At 33.8% G+C, this 22,173-nt stretch overlaps 1 protein-coding gene across 6 annotated transcripts in view; it reads right to left on the reverse strand.

Moving 5' to 3' along the window:
• VPS13C (vacuolar protein sorting 13 homolog C) overlaps nt 1–22,173 on the reverse strand; it is a 194,646-nt gene that overhangs the window by 11,300 nt on the left and 161,173 nt on the right. For 2 of the 6 annotated variants that reach the window (XM_040492866.1, XM_040492865.1), the window contains 15 exons: nt 18,856–18,997; nt 16,940–17,080; nt 16,058–16,139; nt 15,415–15,484; nt 14,717–14,828; nt 14,476–14,589; nt 12,422–12,561; nt 10,675–10,756; nt 9,580–9,693; nt 8,746–8,821; nt 7,998–8,161; nt 6,503–6,548; nt 4,729–4,852; nt 4,093–4,207; nt 2,231–3,344 (listed from right to left, as the gene is read on the reverse strand). In XM_040492866.1, the coding sequence (XP_040348800.1) occupies nt 3,321–3,344; nt 4,093–4,207; nt 4,729–4,852; nt 6,503–6,548; nt 7,998–8,161; nt 8,746–8,821; nt 9,580–9,693; nt 10,675–10,756; nt 12,422–12,561; nt 14,476–14,589; nt 14,717–14,828; nt 15,415–15,484; nt 16,058–16,139; nt 16,940–17,080; nt 18,856–18,997 (1,546 nt within the window). In that variant the 3' untranslated portion in view covers nt 2,231–3,320. Of the gene's footprint in view, nt 1–1,965; nt 2,079–2,230; nt 3,345–4,092; nt 4,208–4,728; nt 4,853–6,502; nt 6,549–7,997; nt 8,162–8,745; nt 8,822–9,579; nt 9,694–10,674; nt 10,757–12,421; nt 12,562–14,475; nt 14,590–14,716; nt 14,829–15,414; nt 15,485–16,057; nt 16,140–16,939; nt 17,081–18,855; nt 18,998–22,173 lie in introns of those variants that run through there. The other 4 variants (XM_040492864.1, XM_040492863.1, XR_005795850.1 and 1 more) reach the window with 3 other exon arrangements.

The raw sequence follows: 22,173 nt of genomic DNA on the forward strand, positions 1-22,173 counted from the left end.
AATAATTCAAGTATAAATAGCACATTAAAATACATTTATTTTCATTTCAACTATCTCCAAACTATTGTGATTTGAATTGGCACACATTAAAAACAGTTATTTTTTATAGCTAATGCTAATGAAATATCATTGACATTATCTATAATGCACGATTAAAGATCAGATGATATAATGTATATGAAACTACAGAACATAAACGTACCTAATAAACAAGACCATAACATTTATAACCAAGAATACAACATCAATATTATTAAAAGGATAACCTAATAATAATCACAAGCAGAGAAAGCACATTTGTTATTATTTCAATGCTTAAATACACATTTTTAGAAAATCCTTGGTTCAGTTATTCCTTGACAGTTATGAAAAGCCATGAACAAAGATGAATCCCCAAAGAAACAGGATCTCATCTTCAGAATGAGTCTCAGAGACAAGTGGAATTTAAGTCACTTGTTTCACATCCTGCCTGTGAGAATTAGCCAAAATCTTTCAATACTTATACCTTAAATTCTATAATAAAGAAAAATGGGAAATGAATATAACGATTCAATACACTTATTTTCAGCTTTGAAATTTAAATGTTAAAATATTTAGATTTGAGATGCAATGTAAAAGAAATACTACCCACTTCCCATTTCGTATGCACTTTCATTAGTTTATCAGGGTATTGTGCTTTGAACCACTGAAAGCCTTTAAAGGGCAATGTATCACCACACTACACTACCAGAAACTATTTTAAGCACTACTAAAATCCACTACACTCTGAGATTCAGATTAAGATATTCAGTCACTGATGGCAGCAGGAGAATAGATTTACAATATTTAGCAAAAGCATTCAAGATTTTCAAGTAAATTCTAAGGAAATAATATATGAAAAAACAATATTTATAAGGATGTTTATCACAGAATTATTAGTGTTAGTAAAATAACAGAAGCATCTTTAATGCCAACAACTTGGAATGATCAAATACACACTAGAAGGTTACCTCAATAGATGGTAATGCAAGAATTAAGAGTGAAGCATTTCTATGAACATGGAAAAATGTAATTAAAATAAAAAAGCAACAGACATCATTTTAAATATCATATAGTCACAAGTATGTGAACCAAGTGAATATTAAATAAAAACTGGCCATATACATATATATATGTGTGTGTGTGCATATATATATGTGTGTGTGTATATATATATATATACACATGTATATACATATATATATATATGCATGTGTGAACAGTATCTTAGGAGAATAAGGGTGAAGCAGAAAAGTATATCCTGTGAAAACACAGTGTATGATTTAGTACTTTTGAAAGCTTAGTGAAAAATACAGAGCAATACTCAAGAGAAAAAGAAAATGGGGTAAATGAAAAGATTCCCAAATAAATTATTTAGAATGTATCCATATTATAGTAAGAGGGCTAGGAGGGAATAATTTTACACTCCAGTGTTCTTTAATATTTACCCCGATAACAAGTTTTGTTATACTTGGTCCCTGAAGGCTGAAGTTTTCATTTCTTTTGTATATCCAGCACAGTCTAGATAATCAATAAATTCTTCATACCTAAGTGATTACAGCAAGATAGGCAAGGGATCAAACAGCCTAAATTTAACTATCCATGCCTACCCCTGTCACCTATGGAAAAAATTAGCAAGTCCTCTCATTAATGTACAATCATTTTATTTTTTCCAGTAACTACAATAATATATTAAACTTTAAAATGTTGTCTGATATAATAACAAAAACTAATAAATCAGAGATATATTTAGCTAAAATAATAAAAATTACTTGAATTTTGTGCTTCTAGACATGCAGTTGAAAAAAGGGAAATCACAAGGTTACTAACGTAAAGAACTAAACAAAAGGTAAACAATAAGAAAAAAATGTAAACAAGTTACACAATTTCCCAAAAGACTCATAAAATTGCAATATATCCAAGAAAATTAAAAATCGTTACTTTTACCTAAGAAGGAAGGGTAATTATTAGTGATGATTTAAGACAGCATCTTGATTAGTTATTGTGCTTGGTTCTCAGAAATTGTACATGCGGTGACATTTTTGCCAACCCTCAATTATCTAGGCACAAGAAGAGTCTGTCAGCTACAGTTTTAGGCTGATCTTTGGGTGTCATTTTTTCTTCTTTAAAGTGCTTGTATTAAATAAGCATTCAATTACTTCTTTTGGTAACGACAATTTAAAAAATATATAATCCAACTGAACAGTTGTACGTTAGCAGTTTCACTCTCTTCAAATGTATGACGCATTAAATGTAAGTTTATACTTTGGTTTCAATTTTGGGGAGAAGGATGAAAGCTGCTAGATAAGATGCTGTTAAGTCAAATCAAACATTTCTATCATTTATCATAAGAAATCAAACTGCAATTTACTTTGAAAATTAACTATGAGGGTACTAATTTCAAAATGATAGTTTATAATTATTTTGTTCTAAGATAACAAATCCTCTTTAAAAACTTAAAAGCTTAAAAAGGATTGGTTTTTAAAACTAAAGATAGCTATAAATTCAAGGGACACATAAATAATTTGCCTAATTACACGTTCAACTTTTATTTATGTTAAGTAAAACTAATAACTGTGAAATAAGCATAATCAACAAGGAGATTCAAGTTTTGAAAAGTAAAAATGCCAAGGGCTGATATTTATGTAACATCATTATAAAATGATTGCTATTTGTCCAGCAAGAGTACTGAGAGGTTAAAAAAAAGAAAAAAAGAGATTAAGGGCACATGTTCTCAAAATTCATGTCTCAATGCTTCTTTGAGGTCTAAGGACAGACCAACAGCAGCTTGTATTTCAGTTATTAAAACATAAGCCCTAGTTAACAGCCCCATAAATTGAGTAAATTGGGGTGCTGTGTGAAACATAGTTAGGTCATTCCATCATCAGGACTCACAGATAGAAAGAACACATAACAGATTGGACATAAGAATTGTTCTTATTTTTCTGATTTACCTGAAAGTACATGAATACCATAAGAAAAGATAAAACTTTCAAAATGATAGTAAAATTGTCTGCCTCTGAACTCAATATAAGTTTTTCACCAACTAAAAAAAGAAGGGAGTTAATTTCCTACATCCTTTAATATTTCATATTAATCTCTTATTCCTGGACAGTATTACCAGGGATACCACCATTCTAATTTGTAGTTGAGCCAGTACAATAAGTTGAGAGAGAGGTGAGAGTTGTAAAGAAAACTTAATTAAAATGAACAATCCATCTAAATAAATCAAAGACAGTCAATTAATACCACAGTTTGTTTTGATTTTTAAGGATGAAATCAAGTAGTAGCATAGGAAACATTTACTCCTGTATTTCCAGTTCTTGCTGTGTAGGCAGAAAAAGAAAGAAAATAAAGTTAGAAGCATGCAGGAAGATAAAATGTATCAACATACAATAAAAACCAAAGGCTAAGAACAATGGAGAGTCATTTTACTTTGAAGTCAAAGTAGGAAAACATTAATAAATTTTTTTTTGCGGGGTGGGGGAATCCAGTCAAGGGAGAAAAGCAATTTACATATGTATATATTATTTAAAAGCAGTAAAGTTAAAACTAAAATAAAAACCAAAAAAAATCCACCTTAAAACATTTTTAAGGTTTAAAAAGATTATAATTATACATAATCTTTTTTCTTCTTTCCTCCAGCTTCTGTTTACCTGAATAAATCTAGATTTACAGAGTAGTCCAAATAAATTAATTTGGCTGGGAGAAAAGGAAGCAGTGGGATTCCTATAATTAGCTATAAAGCAGGAGACCAAAGTTAACAGTGTTAACTAAATGAGCTACCACACAAACAGTAATAAAGCCTAAGACTTCTTTTAACGCTTTGCTTTCTGCACAAAAAAGCTTTGTTCCTGTGCAGAAAAAAAAAATGACGTTATCCCCATTTAAAACATTATGCTAAAACAAAAAAAATAAATAAACAATAAAATTCTACTCTACAAACCATGTTCCCTGTATAATCCTTACAAGAAGTTCATGAATCAGGAACTTTAAGAACCACCCATGGAATCCTCGTCCTAGAAATCTTTAATATTAAATTTTACCCATGACCATGAAGAACAGAATTTATACCTCAAATAAATCGTAGCCCTCGGATTCCTGTCTTTCATATGGGCGAATGATGCCATCCTCGTGGATGAAACGAGGGGGTCGGAGCCTGGACACTTCCTCAGTTGACTCTGCTGCCCTGTAAAGGCAGCAGAGTAAGCACAAAAAATATGTGAGAATCTTTCAAAATAATACAAATATATATGTATATGAAATACTGCACCACATTCCATATTGTACCAATATTTGATAAAAACAGAGTGATTTTAACTAACCGGTCCATTATTATGCGACAAGTATTATAAACAAGTCTGTCCGACTCCAATCCCCCCCCCCCCCACCAACTTTTCTTAAAGAAAAGAAAATATCAAAATAACAAAGGCAGGGACTAACTTGTCCACTCTTTGTATCCTCGACATCTAGAACAGGGCCTGGCATAGAGTAGATACTAATAAACATTTGTTGAACACAAGAGAAACTGAACCATAAAAACTGTCTCCTCTTACTCCTCCTGGCGGCACTCCACCTTGTGAATCTGTAAGCGCTTTCAGTCAGAATTTAACACTCTTAAGAGCAGGCAAAGTATTTAACTTATTTATGTATTCCTAGCTACCATAAGTCCATAGACACATGCCTTGTACATGGTATGTACTGAATTACCTCTGAATCCCTTGGAAGGTGCTGCTGGCCATATCTATGATTCCACCCGTTGGACGAGCCACAGCACCCACAAGTCCTTTTCCAATTCCTTTAAAGAATCCAGCAGCTCCTTCCTTTTTGGCACCTTCATAAAACCAAGGACAATGAATGTATAAAGATATTTTAAAATAAGCAAGTTTGAACTCAAAAAATCCTGAGCCAAATACTGAACTGTTTTACCTAGGAATCTTCTACATTTTGGCTTTCTAAAGAAGGTGAATTTAATCATAAAATGTAAAAAACAGTGGTTTTCAAAGTGTGTTAAAAATACCAATTATTAGGCCCCACCCCACACCTACTGAGTCAGAAAGTGAGGCCCAGTGATCAGTGTTTTAACACGCTGTCTGGGTCATCCTGAGTGGTGCTCAAGTTTTACAACCACTGCTTCTTAGACCCAAGAATCTAAGGTTTAAGAAATGACCAGAAATTTTTCTTTTTTGATTCTACCCTCAAGAGATTTTTCAAGCAGTGTTACTTTTTTTTTTCAAATAAAAGAACATTACTGAATTATAATTCACTTACCATATAATTCACATACCCATTGCAGTATACAAATTAAATGCTTTTGGGTATAGGAGAGTTGTGCAACCATCGCCACAATCAATTTTAGAAAATTTGTATCATCTCGAATATAAACCCCATGACTATTAGCAATCATTCGCCATTTCCCCCAACCTGCCCTCAACTGATCCTGTGCAATTTAACTCCTTCCTCCCTGCCCCCCAGACTTAGGCAATCACTAATCTACTTTCCATCTCTATGGATTTGCCTATTCTGGACATTTCCTACAAATGCAATCAAACAATATGTGGTCTTTTGTGACTGTTTTTTTTTTTTTTTTTCATTTAGCAACATGTTTTCATGGTTCATTCATCTTCTACTTGTAACAGCACTTGATTTCCTTTCACAGCTGGATACCATCCCATTGTAGAGATATACCACATTTTCTTTAATTATGCAATTGCTGACAGACATTTAGGTTGCTACCACCTTCTGGCTATTATGTTCTATGAACACTTATACATAAGTTTTTGAGTGAACACATGTTTTCAATTCCCTTAGATATATACCTAGAAGTGGAGTTGCTGTCACACACATTAACGCTGTGTTTAAATCCAGGTGTCCCAGCACCATTTGTTGAAATGGGTATTCTTTATGGAATTACCTTGGCACCCTTGTTGAAGATCAACTGGCCACAAATGTAAGGATTTACTTCTAGAATCTCAAGTCTATTCCATTGATCTATGTCCATCCATATGCCAGTACATTGTCTTAGTTCCTGTACTTTTATGGTTTTTAAGTTGGATAGTGTAAGTTCTCCAACTATGATCTTTTTCAAGATTGTTGTGGCTATATTGGGTCACCTGAATTCACATACACATTTTACAATCAGCTTGTCAATTTCTGCAAAGAAGCCAACTGGGATTTTGACTGGGACTGCAATTAATAAAGTACCTTTTTAATAGGATAAAAAAAGATCTATTGCTATTGAGGATCTAAAGGAACCCAGTTGAACTATGGTCCCGCTGAAAATAACATTCAAAGTCTGAATCATAATCTATTACTTAATCTCTCTACTTTCTGAAGAAAGTACATTCATTTAAAACCAATTTAAAACTATGAGCATAAAATCAGAAATTCTCTCAATTAAATAACTAGTAGCAATAACATCTGTTATGCTTATTATGTATCAATTCTTCAGACTTTGTACAGGAAGGAGACATTCTCAACCTACCTTCCACAGGTTTTGTTATTATCCCAGTCACTCCACCAACAACTCCCTGAAAGAGATATCAATCATAAAGTCAAACCTGAATGGAAGGTGCTTAAGCCAACCACTAGAGGTCTCCACCTACACACTAGATATAACTTTTTTTCAAAAAAATGAGGACTTATTTGATAATGTGAACATGTGGCTAAGTGAGCACTACAATTTTTTAAATATTACATAACAGAAAATTTTATTTTTTTTTAAATTTTTTTTTCAACGTTTATTTATTTTTGGGACAGAGAGACAGAGCATGAACGGGGGAGGGGCAGAGAGAGAGGGAGACACAGAATCGGAAATAGGCTCCAGGCTCCGAGCCATGAGCCCAGAGCCTGACGCGGGGCTCGAACTCACGGACCGCGAAATCGTGACCTGGCTGAAGTCGGACGCTTAACCGACTGTGCCACCCAGGCGCCCCCAGAAAATTTTAAATAAAAGCACCTTGTACAAGTAAAATTCTATAACAGGAAGAATTAGAAAAGCAGGCAAAAAGATCCTACATCTGGCTCTGGAACCAATTTAGCTCTATAACCACGGGCAATTGATTCAATCTCTTTAAGCCTCAGTTTCCATATCAGTAAAATGAATGAGTTGAGCCAAATAATCCCTAAGATCTAATTACAAATTTTAATGAAATAACTTTTTAATTTAGTGGAAGTGTGGAGAACTGAAAACGAAAGGACCTCTGAAGGACAGCAGATAGCCTAAGAAGTAAAGTACTTTCTCTTACACAGCACACAACACTATAAATCACTGGTACAAACATGTTACAATTACAAGTTAAAAACAGTAATACGTTTATACATTCTTAATACTTGTCAAGTAATGGTAGTAAATAAAACTACCTGTATGTTACACAAATGCAAAGAAAGAGAACTGAAGTATACCCACTGTTTAAAAAATCAGATACTTCTGGGAAGAGAGGAGGGTGATCAAACAGAACTTTACAGAGTTACCTATATTTCCATTATTTATTAAATAATGTTACCTGTATAATTAAGCAATATTCGTAATTACCTGTATAATTTTTAAAGTACTGAAAAACAGTGAAAAGCAGTCCCTGGTTTACAAAAACTTAACTTATATACTTCCGTGCCACAAAAATGATCAACTGATGATGACCTAAACAACTCCCCCTCCCTCTCGTTACCATCGTTGACCATATTTCTCTCTGCTTTACTTCCTCCTCTTCCAGAAGAGAGCTAATCTGCCATCATCCTAGAGTTTTGACTTCAGCCCAAGTGCCAAACGAAGTCTGGGATTTGGGGGAAAGATGTGATGGTGGTATCAGCAAAGGAGAGCGCACAAGGAAACAGCAAAACCCATGGTTTTTCACTACTGCTGTTGTGACAGACTTTTACTCACAAGGAATATGCCAAGTTTCAAACAACCAGCTTCGAGTACATATTCTAAAGTGTATACAGAAGTTCAGGACTTCTTGGAGACTCAGTATGAGACTTACACGCAGGAAGCCCTTTCCTCCTCGGGCCAGGCTGTCTCCAAAATCTTTAGGCTGTCGACCCATCTCTTCTCTTCTTTTCTGCTGATATTCCTTGTCCATTGTAATTGCTGCCAAACCTTTCCCAACAGAACCAGTGATGCGAGATACAACTCCTGCTGCACCACCTATCAAAAGACCCGGAGAAGTAAGTCACATTGCTTCTTTAAAGAGCAGCTACCCTCAAAATCAAGAGCACACTGTATACACTGTACGTTAGCCAACTTGACAACAAATTATATTAAAATAAATAAATAAATAAATAAACAAACAAACAAACAAACAGCATTACCACAATACACAGCACACCTCTGCTTTAAACAGGTGCATCAAATTCTGTCTCAAATACAAACACACAGAAATGTATTTTTTATCATTTCCTGCTCATTAAGAAAAGGAATCAAACTATTTAAAGTATACTGATTCTCCAGAATTTTTCTGTAAACCTAAAACTGTTCTAAAAGATACATTATTGTTTCTCTTCAAAAAAGTACACTGAATCAACACTACAAAGACATATAAACAAACCCAGGAAGTCTATGGTTAAACTGTTTTCCATTCAAGAATAAGGGAACACATCTTTTAAACAGAGTTATTAGAAAACTGTTCCCTCTTTTATTAAATATAATCATTTGTTTTTATAGACAATGAATATTAGAATAACTATTATAAAAAATACATATATTTACATACACAACTATGTGATACATACCTACAGTGTGTCCAAAGAGACTTCTGACTCCAATCACTAATCCCTCAGCAAATTCTTCAGGGCCTTGAACAGCACCCTGGCCAAAAAATAAATAAATGAACAGTTTGCTATTTAAAATTTGAATAAGCTCAAGACTTGTGATCTAGTATTTCAGGGTTTCCATGAAGATACAGAATCTGTAAAGACCCATAAACACTGTGATGTCACAGTTCTCCCCCTCTAACGCAAATAGTGACAGCACACCTACTGGGTACGAAGACACCTTCAGCCCACATGGTTTCAGTCAACTCTTCTGAGATAACAAAAACCAAACAAATAAATCATTTGCTTCAATCACAATCTGAAGTTACCAGCTGCATTGGCAGCAAGACTAAGAGCCCACAGTTTTGATTCTTTTGTTTTCCCATGCATTCTCTCTGCTTTGTCCTGCTAAAACTCTTACTACTTTGGGCTCCTGGGTCCCTTAAATGGAGTTGAATAGGTTAGAGGAAAGCTTGAATACAAAACAAAGTGGGCTTTTCATAGCTCATGAGTCTTTCCATAGTGGCGAAACAGCCCTGAAATGGTGTGAACCTACCTAGCATTCTTCCTTGCAACTACATGAAATCTTGGAAGCTGTGGGCACGTTTTAATGCCTAGACATCAGAAGCACTGAATTAATTCTGAAACAACCTTTTAATGTCATCTCAAGTAATTTGAAGTAAAAATATGACATTAACGTATTTTTGTTATTTGAATATGATTCAGTTCCCAGATACAATTAAAATACAAGTTATCTGTCATAAAGAACAGAGTATCATTTTCTGTACCTATACTTAAATATAAGATCAATACCTGGAAGGGTTCATAGAATAAAGCTTCAACTCCTTCAGACAGGCCTCTAATTAATCCAAATGGGTTTCCAAGCACATCTAAGCCCAATACAAGGACATACATCTGTTTCAAGAACTAAAGGGAAAAAAGATAAATTAAGTCCTTTACTACTGGTGTAAGAAAGAGTATCATGATGCCTTGGGAAGAAAGGAGAGTGCTACCTAAATTAGGTTGTTAAAGGAAAGCTATGCAGAATAACCACCACTATATCCATTAACCGATCTTTCACTATGTGCCAGGCATTATGCTGGTACTTTACAACTGCTTTCAATTTGGATAGATTGGCTTCAGGCAGTCTGCCAGTTAGCAGCTATGTAACCTTGGACAAGTCAATTAGTCTCTATAGGCCTCAGTTTTCTCATCTAAAAAAATGGAAGGAGGATGACACTGACCTTGCATGGCTGAGCATGCATATTAAATGAATATATAATTCAAAAATACTTATTTTTAATATGTTAGTATCACTGTTACTATGAAACTAGATTGGGAAATAATAATCAAAAGAAAAAACAAATTAAAGTATATCCTTATTTGAATAGGTAATAACCATAATGTCTATATACACCGTAGGAGAAAAGACGTTCTAGCAGAGGGAGGAAAGGGGAACTTCACCTCAGAATTCGATAGCACAGCAATGGTATCCCACTACCATGAAACAACAATTGCCCCTGCACCCAATTCAAACCATGGAATAACTGAGGCATGGAAAAGAGCCTGGCTTAGAATTCCTCTCCCATTTCTACTAGACTATGCTCAGAAACTTTAGCCATTTATGAAATAAGTGAGATGTCTCCTACATCGGTATTCCTTCCCAAAGTGGTAAATGTATAATTGCAAAGGGAAAAAAGGCACTACAGGAAACTTTTAAAAACTTTTATCTAGAGGGGAAAGAGCTAAAGAAATAAAAACTAGTCATTCAAGAAAACTACTAAGAAATAAAACTACAAATTGAGGTAAATTAGATAAACAATGTGCACACTGTGCAATCACATACAAATGTTTTGTTTGATATTTTATGAAGCATATTCTTTGTGAGCTACTATGATAGGAAATTACCTGTTCACTGTAATGTCTAACAACACTCCACATGAGCTGATCTCTCTTGTAAAACTGATACCGAATTTCATAATAAGCAAGTCTGGGAGGAGAAAGAAAGATTCAAAGGCATGATCATTACATTGGGAGAGAAAGAGACTTAAAATTTCAATGGTATGTTAATCATTGCTAATTGTTTTACAATTCTATTTGTAGATCTGCCACATATAATTTATGTTTGAGATCTTAATATTATGGTAACAAAATTACTATAAAATTAGTACATAAAAAGTAAAAAGATTGAAAAACTCAACCATAATCCCATTACACAGGGAATTTTTTAGGGTTTTTTTTCTTTTCATTTCCCACTTTGAATTCTTTCTTTTCTATACAATTCAAAAATATTTAAAACAGTTTGTATGCATTTTTACACTCAATATTGTGAATAAGGATCTATGTTATTCAAAAATTCTATGTAACCATTTTTAATGGATGCATAGCATTCCATCATGTGGAAATGTCATAAGAAAACAATTTTACCATAGTCAGACATTTCCAAATCTTGACCATGATAATTAGCGCGCTGCCATATGTAAATTTTGAATATACGTCTTTAGTTGCATTTCAAGATTATTATTTTTTTTTGGACTGAATTCCCAATAAAAGAATTACTGAATGATAAACTACAAAAACATTTGAGGCTTTGAGACATATATATATACGTGTATGTGTGTGTGTGTATACATATATCTTTCCACTCCTACAAATAGTTAAAAAAAAAAAAAAAGTGCCCATTTGTTAGACCCAGCCCTTTTTCGTACTAGGATTACTTATGTTTAAAAATCTTTGATAATTTACTTGAATTTGCATATATTATTTGCTATATGATAAAGCTGAACATTTCAAATATTTATCAGCCACTGTATCCTGCCTCTTGCAAATTATCTTATTGTCCTTTGGTGATTATGGCACTGGAATCTTTAGGTTTGTCTTATCAATGTTTGATATTAAGACTATTAATCCTCTCCTTGTCATATTTGTCCTTCTATTTTCCCAGTTCATGTTCTAATTGTTTTCACTGATTCTGTTGTATTTACTTTCTATGTAGTCAAATCTATCTTATATTTTCTACTGTGGGTTTTTCCATTGCTTCTAAACTGAGAATACTTTCTTAAGAGATTTGACAACAATTAACCTCATTGTTTTCCTCAGTCTTTCTCATTTGAATTTTATATTTAATCCTTCCATTCCTATGGAACTTGATAGTGTACAAGTATGGTGGAAATGGTATAAATGGATTTTTTTTTCCTCCAAGGTAACTACTTGTTCCAATACTGTTGTTGAATATTCAGTTCAATAAACATTCACTGAATTTATATGTGTCTAGCACACATAAATATTCTCAGATTAAATGTGGCATTATTATCTATACCTTTCCATATGATTATACTGAAATCTTATCATACTGCTACATATTTCTAAATATAAGTCTGTTCTAAAATGTGGTCAATTTATAACCTTCTAGTCAATTCCATTTTTAATCTACATTGATGATTATCAACATATGAATAACTGAAGAAAATATAATACTTTTTATGAGTAAAATAAGCATATCTAAAAAGCATAATTAGAAAGAGGCCAAACTTTTCAAGTATAATGAGAATTACCATTTTTCTAAGCTAACACTGTAGCCCAAATGGGAAGAATTAATACCCATAAAATAACCTCGGTACAAAACCCTCCCCATCTACTTTAACATAAATCTTACTTGAATATTAAGTCATCCACATCAGTCAAAGTAGCACCTATGCTTTTCAACAGCAGATTGACAGAATGAATTGCAATCATTTCCTGTTTTTCTTTGTCTGACTCTCCACTTCCACTACCCAAGGACAGACTCAAATGCAACTAAAAGAAAAATAATGTTCAATAAATACAAGCTAAAAACAACCAAAACACTTATATACATAGAAACCAAATCTTTCAGATACAAACAGATGTTGTATATTTCAGTCCGAAAGAAAGCTATTATTTGTTACTCTACACACAACACAGGGTAACTCACTAATATCTGATTTTCATATTTGCTTTTTGATAAAAGCCAAAGCAGTCTGTTCCAAAAACAGAGCTATAATTTTATCCAAAGTGTATACATACCATGATGTTTATATGGAGGGGGCTCAAAACACTTCACAAAAACAGTATAATCATTTCAAGAAGAGAAACAACTCAAGTGGCACACAAGTAGTCTATCAGTCAAAATAATAAATAATCATTTATTTTCATCCAACTAAAGTAAATAATTTATGGCAATAATTAACAATAACAATTATAATTATACAATAAGTAACAACAACATGACAATTACGGCAACAAACTGTTAAATAAATTTGTAAAAGAGTTAAGTGTTTCAGCTTCCACAGACTCCTTTAACTTAAACATGAGATCTTCACCTTACCATTTAATTTAGTTGTTTCTACTTTGGGCTATCGTCATTACTGCAACAGTGGCAAAGACACAGGCAGAAGGTAATTTTATCTGTACAAATAAAGCAGATGACTCTCCTTTCTGATTCTGCATTTTACCCAAACAATGTGTAGCTCAACAGAAGAGACTTGAGGTAAAACCAGAAAAGCCTGCGTGCTGTTTTTTTTGGTTTGTTTTTGTATTTTTGTTTGTTCGAGGTCAGAGAATGTGGAGATCCGTGAAAGGTAAGCTTAGGTGGACAGACAGAGTTCCAGCCTTTCCCTTAAGGAAAGGTAACCATGGAATGAGAAAATAACTACTGTTTATGATCTTAATTATTCAATTTCATGACACAATTTCCAAAGTGCACAAAATCATGAATCGGTAATTAACAATCTTTAATACTACCCTAAGATTATAACCCATGAAGTCATTTTATACCTTCCAGAACAACTTTGATAGGAGGCATTCAGTAAATATTTGTGGAAGGTATTATTCAATCTCATATATGATTTTCGCTTAACAATGGAAAAGAAACTGTGTTTAACCTACCACATAAAACGATATCAATTTTAAACTCAACACTATAAATAGGTCTAATACGACCAACCTAGTATATTAGTTTAAAATAATAATTCAATTCCATTTTATAATTAATTTATTTAGCTGAATGGATTGGTGGATGCAACTGAAAATAATGTTCTGTAAATAGTTTGGGGGAATGTAAAGGATCATCAATATTTTAAAGAGTTACTTAATTGTAGATATGGCCCATTACACAAGTTCAGAGCGTTATGGTTGATAGCATTTGTGAATTTACTAAGCATTCACCTCTTCCTATAAAACCTAAAAAGAACAACAGAAAGAAAAAAGAAAATGGGTTCATAAAGTACAAAATCAGGCAAGTGAAAGGTATCCAATTTTCCACTCCCTTAGATACAATCAAATTTTGGAAGGGTGAAAAACACCACATCAACAGTATAATACCTACTTCAGCGTTTTCACATTCTGGTTAGGGCGCCCATTATAGCTTTCTGTTTAGATCGTGAGAGTAGTTACAAAGTGCAACGAAAACATTAAATGTTGTGAGCACTTCTTCGCTTAATTAAGAAATGCTTTTCTCAGCTCCTTCCCTGAATAAAGGGGTTATTAATTCAAGACTAGAGAACATGCTCTGATGGTTTCTCTGTGGGAATTATGGTTGTACATATGTTACAGAAAATTGTCATAATTATTTCAATTAATCATAAAATTCCCACCAAATATTTGATACAAGTTATAACCCACATTTTGTATGCAGACCCCTAAAAAATTGTACAATTCTGCCTAACTTGCAAAATAATAATTACTACAAACCTTAACAGGAGAAATATGGAAATGTTCAAAGAAACTAAGAACTGACATATCAGTCACTGAAGTCTCCATTAATTCTGTGTTGAGAGCATCAGTATCTTGCTGGATTAACTTCGTCTGAAAAAAAAATAAAACAAGAATGTCTATTTTATTTTTTTTCTCTAAGTAGTTGATGGCTAATTTAGTTAATTAATTAGTTAATTTAATTTAGTTTATAATTTTCCCAAGAAGTAAAAATTTTTACCCGTTTTCTTTCAGCTTCTGGGTCAGTTGTTGGGGTAAACAGTGCAATAATAGCTCCTAGAAACCCCTGATCAACTTTCAAGGCCATCTCCTGAATGAGGACCATAAAATACCTACAGAAAAAATTTTTTTAAAGAATGAAAAAGGGTTTCTATCAAACCTTGTAATTATCAGTGTTAAAACTTTGATTTTTGCATCAAGTCCCAATAAGATCTTACTCCTTCATCTCTTCAAAAGTGTTAAGAAGATGAAAGTATCCTTAAACTGAAATTGTTTTTTTCATTAGAGTGAAGTTTTCACTAGAGGAAATACTTGTATTAATACTCAGCATTTTAAATACCCAAATCCCATATTCATCATATTACGAGACAAATACAATTAGATGGTATAGCATGTATTACTCCATTTTTAAAGTCCACAGCAATTGCTCTAAACACTTCACAAATATATATGTCATTTATGTCACTGGCTATTTTATACTGTAATTGGAGTTACAAACAGGAAAAGGTGGTTAAGGAATTTTACACTTCAAAATTATAGAGGGGCTATATTTACTTGAAAATACTTGACCAAAGATGGACTGATATGCTCAGGTGGAAAATAATTTTTATATGGAAGTCATCCTCACAAGAGTGGAATTTATTTTCAAAGGAGATTCTCATTTTAAATCCCTTTATATAAACACAGGTATCTACTTACTTGAACTGTAATACTTTACTGTACTCATTAAATCTTGTGATGACACTCACATCAATGAAAGGTTTGGGCTCTAAAAGGAAGAAACACAACAAGAAATAAAAGTCAAGCTTTATACTGGATCAAAAAAAAAGTCAGCCAGGGGGTGTGGGGGTCCTGGTCAGGTCATGATCTTGTGGTTCAGAAGTCTGGGCCCCACAACGGCTTTGGGCTGACAGCTCAGAGCTTGGAGCTTGCCTTGAGTTCTGTGTGTCCCTATCTCTCTGCCCCTCCCCAGCTTGTGCTCTGTTTCTTTCTCTCTCTCAAAAATAAATAAACATTTAAAAAAATTTTTTAAGGGGCGCCTGGGTGGCTCAGTCGGTTAAGTGTCCCACCTTCGGCTCAGGTCATGATCTCACAGTTTGTGAGTTTGAACCCACATTGGGCTCTGTGCTGACAGCTCAGACCCTGGAGCCTGCTTTGGAATCTGTGTCTCCCTCTCTCTGCCCATCCCCTGCTCATGCTCTCTCTCTCTCTCTCTCTCTCTCTCTCTCTCAAAAATAAACATTAAAAAAAATTTTTTTTAATTTATAAAAAGGCTATTTAACTTTTAAAATAAACTGTCTCCACTTCTTTTCTTTTCTTTCTTTTTTTTTTTTTTTTTTACCTGAATCCAAAGCAATAGATTTTGGAGGGGCCACGGGATGAAACACAACAGGAAACATTGTACCTGGTAACTGACTATCAACCTAAAAAAAAAAGAAGAAGAAGAAAGAAAACTCAGCAAGATTTGAAATAACGTAAACTTTTAGTTTTTGAGATAATATTATAGAAGATGCTGCTAATTTCATCACAATTAAGTGTCTGCATTGTGTATGTGGTGCTATTAGAAGTTTTACTTTATCTAAAATTCTTACATATCTCAGCAAGGGCAACCTTTTACATAAAGGAATATGTAATACCCTCCTAACTACATTAACACTGTGCAGCATACACACTATTAATCAAAATGTTTGTGCCTATGGATCATGTGAGATTTCAATAGCTTATAATTTAAATAAAATGTAACTGGAGACTAAATACGAAATTAGATAGGAAGAAAGAAGAAAAAAAATTAAAATGTCCTAAATCATATTTAGGAGTTAAAAGGAAGAGAGTGAGAAGGGCAAGAAGGGAGCAAGCAAGCAAGAAGACAAAAGCATTCTCCAATAAAGCCCAGCTCAGCCCTGTGTAGACTGACAAAAGAAAATCTAATTTGGGGGTCCCATGACAAAATCAGAGGAATATTTAAAAAATAACAATTTCAGTGCAAGAAAACACTCTTGCAGGCTAACTGATGAAATTAAATGGTCTCAATAGTCACAATGTCTTTGGACTTGGATGCTAAGTATAGAGAATCCACAGAATATGTGGGAGAAGGGGAATAAAGATGCAAACAGAAAGCAAAATACTATTTACAACGTATGCTAGAGCCTTGCAGAAAAAACTTTATCCCCAAGTTTCCCAAAGTGATTAGATGTATTAATTGAATCAATAATAACAATGTTACCTGAAGCCAATACAACCTGGCCCTTAAACTTCTCTGGTGAGGAGACTGCTTAAATTCAATCTGAATCCCTGATAAAAAATCTCGCTTTATCGGGCACTGAACAGGGAAGCGCATTTTCATGGGAACTTTATCAAAATTGACCTGGGAAAAAAGCACATATGGGTACGATGAGTTAGTATTAGCAGTGTAGTCCATCTTAAATATCCCTTTACTCACAATCTGAAAGGGAAAAGCATTTTAATGTGTATGTCTCACCAAAAGATCTGCCTTAAGGTCATCTACAGTTGGGATCATTGAAGCAGAATCATTACTTTTCCATCAAAGTTATGAGGAAAACAAGAAAACAACTGGGAAATTTTTCAATGAATTAAACTGCAGTTGAAAGAAATAAACCATGCTTTATATTGTTTAAAAACCTCAAAAGTAGGGGCGCCTGGGTGGCTCAGTCAGTTAAGTGTCTGACTTCGGTTCAGGTCATGATCTCAGTTTGTGGTTCAAGCCCTGCGTCGGGCTCTGTGCCGACAGCTCAGAGCCTGGAGCCTGCTTCAGATTCTGTGCCTCCCTCTCTGCCCCTCCCCTGCTCATGCTCTGTCTCTGTCTCAAAAATAAAAAAAATAACATCTTTAAAAAAATTTTTTTTAATGTTTATTTATTTTTGAGACAGAGAGCATGAACAGGGGAGGGTCAGAGAGAGGGAGACACAGAATCTGAAACAGGCTCCAGGTTCTGAGCTGTCGGCACAGAGCCTGACGCGGGGCTCGAACTCACGGACCGCAAATTCATGACCTGAGCCGAAGTCGGCCGCTTAACCGACTGAGCCATCCAGGTACCCCCCCAAAAAATAACATTTAAAAAATTAAAAAAAAATTTTTTTTAATTAAAAAGAATTAAAAAATACAAAATAAAAACCTCAATAGTAATGAATAAAGGCAACTCTTAAATTTTGTTTTAGCAAAGTTAAACAATGAATAGTTAATAGCTTACTTAGGTCTGCCAATTTGTTTTCATTTGTGCATGGCCAACATTTATGGGGATGAGAGTAGGGGTGGGGAGCATATCTGATAGCCAATGCAAACCCAACCATTAGATATCGAAGACAAAGAGTAACCAAAACTGTGGGACTGAACCACAGCAAATGAGAAATGGCAGTCAAGCTTCTTGGATCTTCTTGGAGCAAAAGTGGCCTTCAGCTGCAATACTGGCCTGCACAGAGTACACCTGCATTCATGATGTCCACCCAGGTCCAACAATCTTTTGCATTAATGAATCTAACTGAATAGATTTTCCATAGGTTTTTCACTACTGAAATATATAATTTTGCACAGACTTTATTTACCAATTATACTAGTATCATTAAAGATGCACCAAGAAGTTCCAATACGCAATATTAATTTCTGCATAATCTTACTGAAAACAAGTTCCATGAAACTATCTTGTGAACAGAAGAAACTATAAAAATACAGGAGAGAAACATATATTTTTTTTAATTTTTTTTCCAACGTTTATTTATTTATTTGGGACAGAGAGAGACAGAGCATGAACGGGCGAGGGGCAAAGAGAGAGGGAGACACAGAATCGGAAACAGGCTCCAGGCTCTGAGCCATCAGCCCAGAGCCCGACGCAGGGCTCGAACTCACGGACCGCGAGATCGTGACCTGGCTGAAGTCGGACGCTTAACCGACTGCGCCACCCAGGCGCCCCGAGAGAAACATATTTAAGTGTTTTATAGTATATGATTTAATAATGTATTTTAATTTAAAATGTACTCATATTAGTCATGCCAATCCTATTAATAAATGAGTTTATTTACTAATCGATAGTTTCTGTACACATTTTACTTGGACAGTAAATTCTCCTTTCTTACTATCCACCAACAAAATACATATATAAAAAAAACAAAAAAATTTTTGGTATACCTCAAAATTATTATCTAGTTTAATCCATCCATGGTCTCTGGATACTTGGTATTTTTTATACGACTGTTCCAGCAACATTATCTGCTTTTGACTAAAAGGCTTCCATTTCTGTTTTGGTTTCATCTCCCAAACAACACCAGAACTAAAACAATTCACAAAGAAAATTAAATTAGGAGTACATATTAGATTTGCTAGAATTGTTATTCAACTTTAAATTATTGCAACTATCAATCTCCAATGAAAATTATATTTATGCAAGAGATTTTTTTTTAAACACCAAAATATACCTGTGGTAGAAAAGTACATGAGGAAAAGGGGTAGGGGAAAAAGTTATTCTAACATACACTGACATCAATCAATCAAAGGACTCACAAACTTTTTTGATAAGGAGCCATATAGTAAATATTTTAGGCTTTGTGGCTGAGATAAAATTGAGGTTATTAAGTGCTTAGATAACAAGAGAGAGAAAAAAAACTCCCACAAATTTTTCTAATTGATGAAATTCAAAATATAAAAACAATTGAATATACATTTTAAAAACACAAGTTTATTAATGAGAAAAAAGATTTTTCAATTTTTTATTACTTGTTTTTCATTAAAGTATAATTGCCATAAAACATATTAATTGAAATAAAACATAAAAAAATTATATTTAATATTTGAGTATATTGTAAAATGATCATCACAATAAATCTAGTTACTATCTGTCACCATACGTACTTGCAAAAAAATTTTTTTTTACGGTTGTTTCTCAGGGGTGACAACTTAATGCCTCACTTAATTAGGGCTCAAAGTGAGTATTCATAGAGGCTAATTCTTTAGTCACTTCAAACTCAGCACTGGCTACTTGACTGTACAGTAACAGGAGTATTAGAAGTAGCTAGTGACTCAAGAGCCAAAGAAAACGAGTCAAAATCATTTGTCTTATTTTTAGTTGACTACTGATGTTGTTGTAAAAGTCCTAAGTTGTTCAAGCAACCGTTCTCCCAAAATGACTAATGGTCCTAAGCTTATTTACTCTGGACACGTTTCTTCAGGGTTACATTCAGATAATTCAATTAACTTACCACTAATAAAAGGCATTCCTTGCATGGCTAACAAATGAGTCATTCAGAAACTAACTTTGTTGCACCCTCATTTTTGGTTTTTTATTTTTGTGAAGAAATTATGCTAAGAGATAAATCAGTCAGTCAGAGAAAGACAAAAACCAAATGATTTGACTCATCTGTGGAGTTTAATAAACAAAACAGATGAATGTGGGGGAAGGGGAAAGAAAAGAGAGGGAAGCAAATCTTAAGAGACTCTTAAGGAGAGAGAACAAACTGAGGGCTGCTGAAAGGAGGTGGGTAGAGGGATGGGCTAGATGGGTGATGGGTATTAAGGAGGGCACTTGTAATGAGCACTGGGCGCTATACGTAAGTGATGAATCACTAAATTCTACTCCTGAAACCAATATTATACTGTATGTTAACTAACTAGAATTTAAATAAAAACTTGAAATCAAAAATACATACATACACACATACATACACATATACATAAATGAAATTTTGCTGTGATGAGATATTTTGTCTTAAATTTTCTAATCTTTCTGGCCATTCCTTTCCTGTGAGGTAGGCATACTGTGATATGTGCTTATTTGGAAATGTCAATACATCGTATATTCTTTTAGCACAGGTATAGGCTCATTACATAATAAAATAATGTTCTGCCATTTCATTCAATAACTCTGCCCTGTAAGAGAGACATTCAAAGTCCACTTTTCTCTACTTCTTTTGACATGGTGAGCATGCATTAGTAATAAAAAATAAGTAAAAGTTGCAGTATAGCTATACATGTGGCACTCATACACTCTCAAGTTATTTGTCCTTTGTTGTGTGCTAAGCAGTAGCACAAAAGCAGCCACAGACATGTAAAAGAATAAGCCAGGCTGCGTTCTAATAAACTTTACTTAGGGGCAACAAACTTTGAATTTCGTATCATTTTCATTGTGTTACAAAATACTATTTTCCTTTCAAATTTTTCTAACCTAAATTGTAAAAAATTCTTGACCAAGGTCTGTAAAAAAAAATAAATAATAAATAAAAATAAAAACAAGCCACCAGCTAGATTTGGCTGATAGGCCATACTTGGTTGATCCCTGATTACAGAACTGCATAATGACAAAATAAAGCCCCATATTATTTCAGCTTACATAGCTTGTTGGTATTAATCAATGATACCGTTAACAATGGCCTCTCTGTATCATGTATTAGAGAACACCAGTCGATGAAGGTAATGAATAAAGTACCTACTATAAATTATATAAATCCAACACTGATTCATTATAAACACTCTTCAACAAATTAGGAAGAGAAGAGAACTTCCTCAACTTGATAAGGAACATCAACAAAAAACCTACAGTTAATATCATACTTAATGGTGAGAAACTAGATGCTTTCTTGCCAAGATCAGAAACAAATCAAGGATGTCTACTCTCACCACTCCTTCCTATTCAACACTGGGAAATCCTAGATAATGCAATTAAGTCAAGAAAATAAAAGGTACACAGATCAGGAAAGATGGTGAAACAAAGCTGCCTTTGTTCTCAGATGACATGTCTATGTAGAAAATCCCAAAGATGCAACCAAAAAATTCCTGCAACTAATGTTTCAAGATACAGAGTTAATATACAAAAGTCAATTGTTTTCCTATATACTTGCAATGAATAATTGAAATTTGAAATTAAAAACACAATAACCTTTACAATGGCAACAAAGAAATAAAACACTTAGATATAAACAGAATCTAACAAATTTGTGCGAAGTCTGTAGACTCATGTATGAGGAAGACAACAAAAGTTTGATGAAAGAGGCTGAAGATCTGAATAAATAAAAGGATCTCTGTACATGGATATGAAGATTCAATAATGTCAAGACATCAGTTCTTTCCATGTTGATCTATAAATGCAATCCCAACCCGTGTCCCACCTAACTGAGAAACTAATTCTAAAGTTTATATGGAAAGGCAAAAAACTCAGAACAGCCAATACAATATAGAAGAAGAAAAAAGCTGGAGGATGGAGACTACATGACCTCAAGATTACCACAAAACTACAGACCTCAAGACAGTGTGGTATGGGTGAAAGAACTGACAAACAGATCAAGAAAACAGACGGTCCAGAAATAGACCCTAACACAGATAGTCGGCTAATTTTTGAAAAGGAGCAAAAACAATTCAATGGAAAAAGGACAATCTTTTCAACAGTGACAGAACTGGATATCCACGAAAGAAGAAAGAAAGAAAGAAAGAAAGAAAGAAAGAAAGAAAGAAAGAAAG

This window comes from Herpailurus yagouaroundi, unplaced genomic scaffold (assembly GCF_014898765.1).
Source record: "Herpailurus yagouaroundi ecotype Mexico unplaced genomic scaffold, PumYag 184, whole genome shotgun sequence".
NCBI lineage: Eukaryota > Metazoa > Chordata > Mammalia > Carnivora > Felidae > Herpailurus > Herpailurus yagouaroundi.